Source organism: Galeopterus variegatus, unplaced genomic scaffold, assembly GCF_000696425.1.
Source record: "Galeopterus variegatus unplaced genomic scaffold, G_variegatus-3.0.2 Scaffold7141, whole genome shotgun sequence".
NCBI classification, from domain to species: Eukaryota; Metazoa; Chordata; class Mammalia; order Dermoptera; family Cynocephalidae; genus Galeopterus; species Galeopterus variegatus.
This window is the reverse complement of record NW_007733252.1, coordinates 70,296-85,610: the sequence shown is the minus strand read 5'-3', so window position 1 is coordinate 85,610 and position 15,315 is coordinate 70,296. Positions and strand designations below refer to the sequence as shown.

General features: G+C 35.7%; 1 protein-coding gene across 1 annotated transcript in view; it reads left to right on the top strand.

The window, feature by feature from the left end:
• Positions 1 to 261: 261 nt before the first annotated feature.
• EPM2A (epilepsy, progressive myoclonus type 2A, Lafora disease (laforin)) overlaps positions 262 to 15,315 on the top strand; it is a 54,759-nt gene continuing 39,705 nt past the window's right edge. The window contains exon 1 of the mRNA XM_008591663.1: positions 262 to 432. Coding sequence (XP_008589885.1) covers positions 371 to 432 — 62 coding nt within the window. The 5' untranslated portion in view covers positions 262 to 370. The remainder of the gene's footprint in view (positions 433 to 15,315) is intronic.

Here is a 15,315-nt window from a genome sequence, read left to right as displayed (position 1 = left end):
GTTCCAAAAGAGTGAAAATACTTTCTTATTACTTACGTACTCAAAGGGAGCATAGAACCCTGAGATTTTCATAAGTAACTCTTTTCAAATTCTTACTATCTCTCTATCACTCTAGTCTATTTTTGCTCATACCAAAATGTGTAGATTAAGCAGCTATGTGTTTATTTTCATCTTAATATTAATTTTGCATCAGCCACTTTGAGGTTGTTTAAGCAAAACACTAACTTAATTTCTCTGTCATTTTTTTCTTGTTCTAGGCAATGGGCCTCACCATGACCGTTGCTGTACTTATAATGAAAACAACTTGGTGGATGGTGTTTATTGTCTCCCAATAGGACACTGGATTGAGGCCACTGGGCACACCAATGAGATGAAGCACACAACAGACTTCTATTTTAATATTGCAGGCCATCACGCCATGCATTATTCAAGGTAAAAATAGCACCATGTTTATAACATAGAAGTAGGACAAGAGGTAGCATTAGGACAATGGAAATATTTACTGTGTTCAAAACTGCAGTGTCTCCCTTTGGAGGGAGGTCTGTGGGCCTGCAGTGCTTTGAGGACATAAATTACAGTGAATCAGTATGTGAGCTTTTCTGGTTCTAGATGTGAAGGACTCTTTTTCATAGAATTATTTTATTAAATACATACCCTGGCATCAACATATTTTGACCAGATAAGAGTTAGCCAATCTCTGTACTGATAAAGTGGATTAAAAATAAAAACTGCGCTAATATATCCTAGATCAGTATTTGTATTCTGTATGCTATTGACTAACAATGGAACAAAAATTGATATCTCCTTATAAAATTTTATCAAAATAAACAGGTCTCAAAATCTGACATAAAAATAGATTGGGTGACATCATTTGCTTTGTTATTTATTAATATTTTAATTCATTTATATAATTATTATACCAGAAATATATGCTTAATAAAAATTGAAACACAGAGAGGATGCTAAATGAAAAGTAAGGCTCATTACACTGTCCTCCATTTCTGCTTATCAGATGTGATTATTTTAACCACTTTATGGTTAGTTTTTCTGGAGGTTAAATCCAAATCTTAAATAATATGTGTATACTTTACTTGTTAAAGTATCAGTTTAAACACAGCTATTGATTCCACTTTGTTACACATAAAAATTTTACCTCTCTTGTACTCGTCCTCTCTCCCCACTTCAATCCCAGACATTTAAAAAAGTTCTATTGTTATTTACCTTCATAAAAATCCTATTTTCTGACTCATCAATTTTTGACAGTGCCTCTCGATTTCCTAGTTTGTAAGAGCAGAGATATTTTTTGCTCCTATATTTTCTTCTACATCTACTTCCACCTACTAACTCCTGTTTTTCATTACTTTTACATTTTCAAGGTTTATACAATTTTTCTTCTTATTTTATTTATTTATTTTTTGTGGCTGGCCAGTGTGGGGAATTGAACCCTTGACCTTGGTGGCACTGTGCTCTAACCAACTGAGCTAACCGGCCAACCCTAGAATTAACGTTCAATTTAGTATATATATAAATGTCTTTCATTCTTTGAGGATTTAAAATTTAAAACCAATCTTCAACATTTAAAATATTATGTGAATGTTATTTATGGTTAAACTTGCAGTGTTTGTACCATAGACGAAGAGATGAATTCTCATGTTCTCAAAAAATATATTGCTTTGAATTAGAGACATAATTAATACAAACGGAGTTATAAAGCATAGGAGAGAGAGAAAATGCAACTTCGTCATAGTGTTAGAGAATTAATGTTTTTCTTGAACACACCTTTCTTACAAATGCATGTTAGATGTGGGCCTTGCTGATGGACTGGGTGCATGGTATGAGGCAGAGAGGAGCGTAACTTGTGGTTTTACGGCCCGAGCAATGGAATTAATGGTGTTGCTGCTTGCTGAGATGGGGAAGACTAGGGGATGAGCAGTTCAGAGTAGAATTTGAGATAAAAGTTCTATTTTAGTCGTATATTTGAAATGTCTGTTAGATTACAGAAAGGAAATCTGATATCGAGAGATTTGGGGAGAGGTTGGAAATGGAGATATAAAATTGAGGGTTATCAATATATAGATAACATTCAAATTGATGAGTCCAGATGAGACCATTTAGCAAATGAGTGAAATATAGAAGAGACAAAGAGAAGAAGCAAAAATATGGAGCCCTTGGGTCTGCACAATTTGGAAGCCAAGGAGAAGCAGAGGATCCAGAGAAAAGAATGAGAAAGAGCTTCTGTTGGGATGTTCTGATATTTAATGAGGATGTTTATGGGCCATTTTTCTTTTATCATGAATCACACTTGCTCAGCCCTTTTATCTGAAGAGTCATGTGTTGGTTTCTAGGGATTTTCTTCTACTATTTGATTGTTTCTACTCCTTTATTGTCTTTGCTCTGTGTCATTAAAGATGCTGAGATAGTTGTTGGACCCATTGGATTTATACCCTATTTTTAACTTTTCTTTTGTATTTTCACTTCCTGGTTTTATTATTTTACATTTCAGCAGAATTCTTCATTTTTTTCTCCCGATTAAACTGATTCTTTTTTCTTAGTTTTGGTAATTGTAGTCTTAATTTTCATGGACTCTTACTTATTCTTTTATTCCCTTTGGGTGTATGAGTTTGTTCTGGTTTATAAATGAATATACTCTTGAATCTTTCTTAGGAATACTAATGAGAATTACTTTAAAGTTCTCTTCTCTTACTGGAACTATCTTGTTTCTTCCTGAATCAGTTGTTCTTTATTTATTTTTATCTTTCTCTTTTGTGTGATTAGTTTTTTCAATAACTGGTGATTCTTAGTTGTTCATGCGTATTATATTGAAAGACTAGGTTGATTATATGTGGGTGGCATGAGTTTCTTCTGGAAAACTGGCTGTTATTCCTGTGAGAGTGTTGGCTGCAAGCTGTGCATGCGTGGGCAGGTTATGTCTCCCTCAGCAGACAATCTGTCTGGGCACTCCCTTCACCCCGCCTCAAGTGAAAAACCAAGGAGGACCTGTTGTGGGGTACAGTTCTCACTCTGACAGCCTTTGATCCCTCAAGGAGATGTTTTAATTTTTAAAGAAGGTATTTCTTCAGCTTCACATGCAGTGTCAAAGCTGTATGACAGGTGAGAAGGAAACATAGTTCATGTGCTCGACTATGCAAGAAAGATTACATTTCTTCATTTTCTTCAAAGCAACTTAGCTTTATATTTAAGTCTCTATTCTACTGAATTCTCAGGTGATTAAACCTATTATTATCCATGGAAGATGTAAATACTTATTTTTATATATGAAACATATATGTACTTATACCTGGGTATAAACTTTCAAAAAATTCATGGAAAAATGGAATTGAAACATAATACGAATCTTTCCATGAACTTTTTGAAGTACCCTCGTATATGTAATATGTAATGTATAATATATATATATATATGCAAACACACATACCTATATACACATATAAATGGGATAAAATCTCAGACTCATCAGTTTTAGACCAAACAAGAATTCTTTGTTTCTCTATGTATCTCACAATGAATGTAATTAGACACTTGGTGCTAAATAACAATTGTGTATAGTGGATCTGGTGCCATATATTCACTTTTAAGGAATCCTTCTAGTGTTTCTCACAGTTTAGGCTCAAAGCCACCTGCATGAGAATCTACTGGGTGGGGTGATTTTTAAAAATAAAAATCAATTGGGAGGTGTGATTTTAAAAAATGCAGATTTATGGTCCCCACCAAGACCTAGGAATTTTTATTTTTCAACATCTCTGTGTGATTCTTATGTGCATAAAAGTTTAAGAACTGCTGTGATTAGTCCAACAAAGATACTGGTTTAGAATAAAAAAGGAATATTTTTGTGTACCTTCAGTTATTTTAGTCTGAATCCCCTTAAAAGTATCAGCCACAGTTCACCCTCACTTGAAATTGGACAAGATAAAAATGTGTATTCAGTTTAAAAGAAAAGAATTGAAAATACATGAACAAATTTCATTATTTAATTGAAAACATCTAATTGTTATCTGCTTGCCATGTTCATCTGACTATGTTTAATGCTGAAATAGAGACATGAATGGTAGGGTATATGTTTGAGAATATGTAATAATAGAAGATTCAAATTTACTGAAGAATTTGTAATCACAGACTATCGCCCTTTGGTTTAAATATAAGAAGGGAATTATGCCTGGAATTTTTTTATGCTTTGGATAAATCATATCAGAATTGAATCGTCAGTATCCTTCATAATGGTAAACTTTCAAGAATACAAATATCTAACAATTAAATTTTATATAATTTAAAATTATATAAAATTAGAGCGTATTTATGGTAAACTTATTCATTCAGTAAGAACTGTGTGGATTACTCTGTGTAGTCCAGTGTTGAGTGCTGGACAATTAAAGATGGAGAGACAGTGATCCCTGCTGTCAAAGCACGCGTGCTCTAGTAGAAGTCCAGCACAGAAACCGCTGCAACGCAGTGAGATCATTGCAGTGAGGAAGTCGTGTATGCAGTGTGATCAGGAACAGAAGACTTTAATTCAAGGAAATCTTTATGAGGACGTAGAATGAGGACAGAAATGTGAAGGATGTTTTCCCAGCAGGACATTCAAGAAAGGGAAGTCAAGGTAAAGAGACCAGCAAGTGCAAAAGGTACAGAGATATAGGAGCAATGTTAGGGTGACCAAGTAATTTTGTCCAACTGGGATACTTCTGAGAGTAAAAGGAGGTACTTTTAATAATTAGTCTGGGTAACAGGTGTAACATAAGACTCTACAAGGAACACCAGGACATATGGCAACCTAGAGAACATGTCCTGTAGAAGAGAGCATTCTGGTACCTTAAAATATTCAGGTTCAGGGATAAGCTGATAAGCATTCTGTCTCAGTAAAGGAACTAGAAATCCTTATATAGAAATTAGCACAATTACACAGTGTGACTGTATTTAGAGGGTTTTATGTGGTACATTTTAAGTTTCTAATTTTAGCCAAGGTATACTCACACGTTTGAAGAATTTAGTAGATCTACGAGTTTTATTATGAAAAAAGAAATCTGCCTGCTTCTCCTCTCCCCACCTCACCGCCCCCAATTTTGTCTTTCCACAGGCACCCACTTTCACCTCTTTAAGCTGATTATTTGCTACTTACTTCAGGTAAATGGTAACTACAATATGATTATATTGCTACTTTTTGGTTTTAGGTTTGGTATCATCTATTGATTTTATACCGTGAAATATGAAGTTTTAGCTCTCTTTTCCTCTCCTTCTCCCACAAACCTCAGTGAGATCCCTCCTAGTGTTCAATCTTCCCAATCGAGTTCTACCATAATTATCAGGAGAGCAGTATTTCACATATATATATTTGTATGCCCGTGTAACTGCTTTTTAGCATCCCTGTTTGCCGATGTCTAAATATCCTTTGAAGAACTTACAGCTTCTAGGGTTGCTACTGAGAAGTCAAAGCCATTATGGATCCTGATCCTTTATGTTCCAATGTTTTTTTTTTTTTTACCTTTGTAGAAGCCTATAGAATCCTTTCCTTTTCAATATTATGAAATTTCATGATGATATATCTTGGCATGGATCTATTTTATCCATTTTGCTAACCTCTCAGTGCAGAAAACTTTTTAATTCTGCAAACTTAGGTACTTCTTTGAAAGTAAATTTCTTGAATTATTTCTTCAATGATTTCCTCCTCTTTCTTTCCAGAACTCCTATTATTTACATATCGGATCCCTTGCGTGAATCTTTAATTTTCTTGTCTTTAATATTTTGCATGCCTTTGCTTTTTTTCCTTCTCTCCCAAGAGATTTTTCTCAACTTCATCATCCAGCACTTCTATTTAATTTTTATTTCTGCTATTATTTCTTTATTTTCTAGGAGCTCTAAAGTTAATTCTGAGTGTTTTTTAAAAAATAATACTCTGTTTTTATTTCATGGTTACAGTATCTTATTTCTAGGGAGACATCAAATAACAGCTTTTCTATTTTTAAAATACATTTCTTTTCCTGATGTATTATTTTCTCCAAATTGTTTTAATTTTTTTTATCTTTGGTTTGTTTCTGTCTCTCAGATTAGAGGCTTTCCTCAGGTGCCTGGAAAATCTTAGTTCTTGGCTTATGTTCAAGTGTGAGAATCCAAAAAAAAAGCTGATTAGAGGCTCTGAGCACATGAGTGGGTGTTTTCTGTGTGACTCTAGCAAGATCAGAAAGAAGTTTTAAGTAGCATGTTTCAGTGGAGTTTAGAGCTAGAATTAAATGTATTATGCCACTTCCAAAAGCCCGCTCGATCTATTTATATTAGAGACAGTGAACACATCAGGGGATGTTTGTATCTTGTTTCCAGAGGGTTGGTATAGTTGGATCACTGCTAATCATGGATTTTAACCATTTAAATTGGCTTAAAATGATTAGTTTCTTAGATCATAGTCTTCTCTTCGGCTGAACAGAAGGGAAGGAATACCAAACCCAACAGGGATCAATTAAAAACAGTAGTCAAAATGCATATGTTACTTACTACATGTGAGAATTGATTTTGCCATTGGCTGTTTCTGTATCATTAAGGGTCTATTTGGGCTGGTTGAGTAGCTCAATGGGTTAGAGCTCAGCCTTCTAACACCAGGTTCAAGGGTTTGGATCCCCAGACTGGCCAGCTGCTGGGGGAAAAAAAAAGCTCTATTATTTCTTCTCTGTTCACAGATTGTTTTCCTTGAAAAGTGATCTCTATTTTTTCATTTTGATAAGTTGTAAAATTCCTCCTTTTCCTAAGTCCTTTTATATTTTTCACTTTGAATGCCATGTAGACTTATTGCTCCTGATAAATCAGTCACTAGTGATAGTAGCTTAATAGCCATATTAACTTAATTGATTAGCATGTGTAAACATTACTCTGAAAAAATATTGAGTGCATTAACACAGAGACATATATACACACTCACAGCTACACACACATACACACACTGATAACATCTACTTATACAGGCTCTCTATTGTATAACGAAAGAATTGTTTTCTACCCCCAGGCCACATGATGTGTGTGACAGGGGCAGGACTCTGGGATCCAGACTAATGAAAGCAGGAAGTAGATATTTGATGCTGTACAAGGATATACTGGGCAAGTAACCATAATAGTGCCTTATAGTCCTCAGCTACTTTTGATTATGAGGGAAAACGCATCTTACACCGAGTCCCCTTGTGTTAGAGATGAACAGAGTGTGAACCAAAGCCAGGGAGGTGCTGCTCTGAGGTCATACCAGCTGAAAAGTGACAGAGCTACTGCTCCCAGATTCTCCTCCACTTGCCTCTTTCCTATTTTATACTTATAAACAGAGCCTCCGTTTTCTTGTACCAGAGCATTCTGCCATCAGCTTCTGATAAAACACAGATCTGGGGCCAGCCTGGTGGCACACTGGAGAGTGCGCAGCTTGGAAGCACGGAGGCCCTCCCGCCGAGGGTTCGGATCACATGTGGAGACCGGTTCCCGCTCACTGGCTGAGCGTGGTGCAGGCGCAACACCGAGGGTTGCGATCCCGTTACCGGTCAGTAAAAAAGAAAAGACAAAAAAGGGGAAAAAAAAAAACAAAACAACACAGATCTGGATACAAACAAATGAGAAAAAAAAGTCTGCTTATTTGCACTAATTGAATTTTAAAGGTTATGTAGTCCATGCAAGTCTAGATAAGTTGAATTAATTATTGAAAAGACCTGAAACCTTTTTCTTTCTCCTAGCACCTTCACGCTATTTTTTGAAAAGTTATATTTATTCATTCATTTGCCTGTAATCTAACTCTCCTCATTGTCCTTCCCCACTTTATAATCCTCAGCCATTATATTAATTGCTTGTCTCATTGCACTTTTTTCATAGATTGCAGATCCTGTCCCAACACCCTTTCTTCTATAAGATTCCTTTGTTAGGCCTGTTTTGCATTTCTGAGACAATTATTATTAATCGTCTTAATTTAGCTGCTATCACTTCCAGTGCTGTGCCCTCTCCTCGGCATGTTTACTGCACTCCCTATTAGGAACAGGCATATGAGAAGAAGGCATTTTATGAGAGGATTTTACAATATATACTATGTCACATTATTTTTTCTACAGCTATTCCAACTTAATTATACAGAATGAGTGTGACTTGTCATATTAAGTTTTATGGAAACTTAATGTATAAAATCCCAAAGCTCAGAAACATGTTTGTATTAAGTAGGAAGTTACCAGAGAGTTTATTTAAATGATGACCTCCCCAACTATATGAGAGTTTGTTTTGCTTAAAATTCTTTGCTTAGCCATACTTTAGTAAGGCTCCTGAAGCTTCTCCTAGGCCCATCTGTATACTTCCTGGTAAAATCCGTTTTTAGCTAAGAACCCTGCCAGGTCAATTCAGCAAAAACTCCCCACCCTTGATATATGATTAGGTTCCTCAACTTCTACCATCCCCAAGGAGAGGTTTGATCACCCTGGCCTGCCTTCAGCAAAAATCCTGTTGGGTTGGTTTAGCCAGAATCCCCCTTGTTCCTGATATTTCCACCTAGTAATTTTCCATCTGTTGACTCCCACCCTGCTCCTTGGCTGTAAATTTCCACTTGCCTGTGCTGTACCCAGAATTGAACACAATATCTCTCCCACACTACAAAATCCCACTGTAGTGGTCCCTTATACCTATCACGATGGTCCTGAATAAAGTCTGTTTTACAGTGCTTTAACAAGTATCATTGCTTGATTTTTTCTTTAACAATTTCCACAGGTTTTATTTTTTTTTTTGGGGGGGGTGTCTAGTTTTAGGGAGGAAGAGAAACCCAAAGCTAAAATAAATAATCAATCAGGAAAGAAAATTAGGCATCTCAAATTGATAAATTTATTGGAAACATGGTCAAGTTTGTTACAGAAATAATAGGTTTGCACAAATGATGGGGGGCGGGGGGTGTCTAGTTTTAGGGAGGAAGAGAAACCCAAAGCTAAAATAAATAATCAATCAGGAAAGAAAATTAGGCATCTCAAAAATGATAAATTTATTGGAAACATGGTCAAGTTTGTTACAGAAATAATAGGTTTGCACAAATGATCAGAAACCATTTTTTTGTGCAAAATGAAGTATATTTATACCTGTAAAGCTACTTGTATGTTTACGGTTGGTTCTTAGTTATTTCTTTAAAAAATTAGGAAAAAAGAGTAAGGACAGAGAAGAAGATGGGAGGAAGGAAGGAACACAGAATTCTTTTCTGGCTTGCCACTTTTCATTCAGCTCTTCTGTGATAGTGGGTGGTGAGATGAATTACCTTTTAAAAACCATTTACTTCTGAAGCACGCTCTGTCCCTTGAAAGTTCACTCTGAATACTCTGTTGTTTCCGATATTACCGCAGGTTTGGAACTAGGGTCTTTTGTGTGTCTCATTGCTTATAGCCATAATGATGAGTTTTTATCATTTCACATCTATCCAAAGAAAACAAAGCCCAGGGATGCAATGAATGTGAAAGAGCCATTTTGGTAGAGATCAGTGATCACCTGCAGTGATCAGTGGTCCTCAGCCAGAATCATGGCTACTGAACATTGACGGGGTTTCGATAGCTGTCCTTTAATTTAGGATAATCAAAGCAGATATTGTTAATTAAGTCATGGAGGAGTTAGTAAGGATGATTATAAATGGTATTATAGAAGTTGGAAAATTGTGTAGTTAATTGGTAATAGAAATAGATTTGAAAATCAGAACACCAAGTTTCAGAATACTCTTTTGATGAGATTGTTTAAAATGATTCCCTACTTGGAAAAAAAAAAAAAAACCTAAAAAGCTGAATTTAGAATTATCATTTTGATTATACACCATGTGCCCAATATCATGTTAGGTATTGTTAAGATTTTCAACATAAATGATAATGAACTTATATTGTATTTACTTATATCACAAAAGTGTGCTTTACTTTGTGAAAGGATTCTCTTGCATTTCGACAAGTAGATATTCTCAGGAAAGAGCTGCGGGATGAGATTTCTCTCCAGCCTGAATTAATAATATTTCAGGAATATCTTGTTCTGATCAATGCCACTACGACTAGAAAAAATAAAGAGTAGAAAAACAAAAACAAAAACAAACTCCTCAAAACTGTGAACAGTAATGAACCAGTTGCAGATAGGAATGGCATTTGTAAAACTTTCGTTAGCAATGCACATTTATCTATCAGGTTTTGCAGGTATTCTACGCCACCTTTCTTTTCTATTTCTCTATCATTTTCTGTATTTCCAGCGTACTTCTCTCTCTGACCCCCTCCCCACTATGTTTTCCACTCCCTCTGCAGCTGTGCCGTCTCCCTATCTCTCTTACCCTCCTTCTGTCTTTTCCTGTCCTTTTTTTCCTATCTTAATGTCCCTCCCCCTTTTCTTCATTTTCTTCTTGATACTTTATTAACTGGCCACAATATGGGATTGAAGTCCATATCTAAACACATATTTAAAATGTTTTGTACTTTCTGTCCTTAATATGATATCAGATGACTTTGATTTGTGTTCGTTCCATTCATTCATTCACCAAATATTTTTTGAACACCTGCTTTTTGCCAGGAGCTAGATATTAGGGGTGCAAAGTTAAACAAGACCTAGTCTATCCTTCAGAACCTAATAGTCCTATAATTTATTTGACCCATAATAGAGACAAATAAAATATGTGTTACTATGAAAATCTTAATGCAATTAGTTACTTTTTACTTCTCTGTGATTTTTCAACTTATTTTCTTTAAGTGACCTTGAGTGAATCAAGATCCTGAATTCCTGTTTGAATCTCCTTACATTTAAAATGTGACTTTGCTTTCAAAAATTTAGTTAATATTTAATTTTCAGGAAAAAAAATAATAGAGGAAGAGATCATGGTACTTAAAATTTTATGGAGTAAGGAAATTGATAAAAGTTTTATTTACCTTACATTCTTATTTTTTCATTCTAATAAAGTCTTTTCAATAATTGTACTATTGAAGTACAGACAAAGCCTTCTGGGTATAGTACAATGCTGTCTTAAAGTTATGCTTTAGATTTTTATTTTTATTAAAAAATAAAATTTCATAGGACTGTTGCCTTGCTCGGCTCCAGAGCATATGATCCATACAGTAGTTTATGTGAAACTTCCCACCCCACCCACCCACTTTGTTCAGTGCAAAGCCTGCCTTGCTATATATGTGGGAAGACTGGTTGGATAGCAATTTTAGACACCATACAGAAATCTAGTTGGTGGGCATGATAATCTTTAGATCAACATACTTAGCATAGTACTTAAAATTTTTATAGTAGATTTTTTGACCCAAGACATAATAATAGCTTCTAAGAAATTACCTATTTAATCTTTTTTAGTTTGTAAGTCAAGTAGTTGGTATTCCGTTGCATATTCTTCTGAACTATTTGGGTGAATTAAAGCCTCTTATTTAATTTTCAAGCATATCCAGCAACACAGTCTAAAAAAAAATCTTTCTGGAATGTGCTTAGAGAAAAATATCTAAACCTAGACACTAATGTTTCTAAATACAATAAGAAAATGGACATTAAAAAAATTATGCAAAGGCATCTAATCCATTGGCAAGGTTAACAGTAGACATTAATTAAAATCAAAATGACTTTTGGATTTTGAATTTATAAACTATTATGGATTTTTACTACTTTAACTTATAAAAGGCAAATAGATGTTGAGGTTTATAAAATAAACTTATAAGACTCGTGTCACCCCAGAGTAGATTTTTTGTTCCTTAATTATGAATTGAATTTTAATGAAAGCAACATAACTTCCATCTGGAATTCAGTGAACTATGCCTTTACAGAATAAGACTGAAATAAGACCTTTTGGTTGTATTTTAAATGCAAAGAATAGGAAAGGCATCATCTGGGATTTCTGCTTTTAGAAATAAAAGTAAAAACAAGTAGGTCTGACTGAAAATGTCTCAGAGTTCTAGTAATAATAATGAGAAAAAGAAATAATGAGTTTAGGAGCAAATGTCATCTACTGCATTGTAAATACTGAATTCCAAACTGTACATTCTTATTAAAAATAAGAAGTCCATAAATTTAAAATATGCTATAGAGTGTAGAAAAGGTCAGTCATTTAATTGAACATATCTATAAGTAAAATGCAAAATAAAGAGAAAGTAAAATATGACTGCATGCTTGGACAGATGCAGACAGTATTTACTATCCAAATTTGGCTTAAAGTGTTTTGTCTCATTGACGTGACTAATTTTATCAACTTATTTAAAGATATTTGTCTTGGGCTATTTTCTTGCTAATTCAAATAGCTTTTTCAGGAAAATCAAAATAGCAAATATAGAGTACACATAAAGGTAACTAGTGTACTGAGAAAACTTAAGGAAATGAAGTTTTATTCGAGACACTTAAGGAAGCAAACAGTCTTATGTGTACTAAGTTGATGGGAATACGGTATTATCAGCTTAGGGTAAAGTTGAAGGGCAGTCCTAGAGATGCACCACCTGAGTGCCCATGTGTCTGAGATCAGCAGACTCTGGGGACAGAGACTGTAAGTCTTCTACTGTTCTAAGAGTGAAGTGGCAGTCTTTTGATTACAGCATGAAATTGTTCCTTAAAATGACCTTGAAAATCTTAACAAGTCTGTTCTGTGTTCCTGAAATTCTAATAAAGATCTGCCCCTGTGGCAGGCAGCCTCAGGTCCCAACTGACCAAACAGGTTGTTACAAAGATGCCTCTTATATTGAAAGTTAGATCCATTGTTATGGATCAAGTTAAGAGAGGTTAGCATAGAAGGAGGAGCAAATTGAAGAAAAGGAATGGAGAAAAATACTCGTATAAATGAGGAAAAAAGCAAAGGTCAGAAAGAAAAACTAAATACATCTTAATGGTGAGAATAAATCCTGTCAGCGTATTAGTCAGGGTTCCCCACAGAGACAGAACCAATCAGATATGTATGTAAATATATGAAAGGGGATTTATTAGAGGAATTGGCTCATGCAATTATGAAGGTATCAAGGAGTCGCAAGATAGGCTGCCTGCAAACTAGATGCTGGTAGGCTGGCTCAGTCCAAGTCTAGGAGCCTCAGACCAGGGAAGCCAATGGTGTAATTCTCAGCCCAAGGTCAAAGGCCTGAGAGCCTGGAGGTGCCCTTGGTGTAAGTCCTAGAACCTAAAATCTGAAGAGTCTCCAGTTCTTATGTCTATGGACAGGAGAGCAGAGGGTATCCCAGCTATAGCAGATAGAAGGATTTGCCTTTTCCTCTGTTTTTGCTCTTTCTGGACCCCCAGAAAATTGACTGGTGCCCTCTCATACTGAGGGCGGGTCTTTCCCACCTAGTTTACTCAGGCTCACATGCTAATCTCTTCTGGAAACACCCTCATCGACATACCCCAAAATATTACTTTACCAAGTTTCTAGGTATTCCTTAATCTAATCTAGTTGACACCTTGAATTAACCACCTGGAAAAAAGAAGGAATCAAAAAGATTAAATTTCTCAAATAAAAAAAGAAAGAAAAAATATGATGGATATATTCTTTTGCTTATTGTAATTTCTCACTCTTCAAATTTTATTTTTGATTCTAAAGTCATTACTGGAATTTTCTAAATTGAATTCTGCCCCACTTTATTAGTGGACACTGAAAAAATATGTTGCTTTTCTTAAAAAAATAAGCTAATAAACATCAGAGCCAAGAGAATGTTTTACCTTTAGCAGTGCAATATTGAATTGTGCCCATTCTTATTTACAATAGTGGGCAGATTCCATGATGCCAGGCCATCAAAGGAGCTTTAAAGTACCTTGTAGAACAGGGATTTTTCTGAAAGTTCAAATACTGTGCACGGCTTCCTGAGAATAAGAACATAGTCATGCTGGATCAGGAAGTTATCCCATCCAGCTTCATATGGCTCATTTGCAACAGGGGTATAACCATGTCAGTTGTTCTCAATCGTGTTACCATCATGTCATCATGTTAACATATCCTGATATCAATATGTGCCCTCTCTAATGCCACCTCCTGTGTGAATCCTTCTCTGGTAAGGAGGGTAGAGACCTCATCTGTTTCATTCACTATTGTATTTCCAGCCTCAGTACCTACACTTTACTTACTTTATTTTAAAGCTATTTAATCATGCATCTTAACTTCCCTCTAAGGAGACTCCTTAAGTGCAGGATATATGTCTGAATTCAGCTTCATATTCATTCACTGGTTTTGACAAAGTGCTTTGCACATAACTGAAGCTTGTATGTGTAGATTGAATGAAGAACTTCATGAAATTTAATGGTTCATTATTCTTGGCTATCCAGGAACTTATTCAAAGCTTTTGGAATTCATGGGTAGCTCTTGTGTGGTGTCACAGGATGGGTTGGAGGAGATGACAGTTGAGTTGCTATGAGGTTGTAGCTTAGCCACCACTGGGCACGATGCCTCTCCCCCTTCTGATTCTGTAGACTGCCAGAGAGTCTCACCATGTATTGTTGGCAATTCAGAAGGAGTGTTTTTCAGAAGTCACTCATTATGGCCAGTATAAATTTCAGTGGATAGATTGGGCAGGTGGGAGCAGAGAAGGGCAAAGGAATCTAAATTAAAAGAAAATTAGAAATATAGAATGTTTTTCAGAAGTCACTCATTATGGCCAGTACAAATTTCAGTGGATAGAATGGGCAGGTGGGAGCAGAGAAGGGCAAAGGAATCTAAATTAAAAGAAAATTAGAAATATAGAATTGTAGAATATTACAGTCAATCATTCTCAAATCATAGAGGGAAACTCAGAGAAGGTGATTTCTTGATTCATGTTCACTATGCAGAAGAAATTTAGTAGAGCAGGCCTGAGATTGCCTACTCTTAGAAAAGCCTGCTTCCCAGGTTGGCCCTTTGCTGGTCTCTGGGATTTGACTGGTAAACAGTTCCCTCCACTGGTAAAACAACAGCAGCAGCAGCAACAAAAGCTTTCCCTAATAATAAGGGTGGCTCCCTGTACCTAAACTGTGCGAACAATATATTTATGCTCAACAACTGCCTTCCTTCTGGGAATCTAAAATTTTGGCACGTACTAGGCAGAGGGTGCCTATATACCAATAAAAACCATTGGCAGTGAGTCTCTGATGAGCTTCCCTGGCAGACAACACTTCCCATGTGTTGTTACAACTTGTTGCTGGAGGAATTAAGCATGTCCTATGCAATTCCACTGGGATGGGACTCTTGGGAGCTTGCACCTGGTTTCTGCCAGATTTCTCCTTGTATGTTTTCCCCCTTTGCTGATGTTGCTTTCTATTTTTCATTGTAATAAATCTCAGCTGTGAGTACAACTATAAGCTGAGTCATGTGAGATCTTTTAGAAAATTACAGAAACTGCATGTCTTCATCTGTTTGGGCTGCTATGA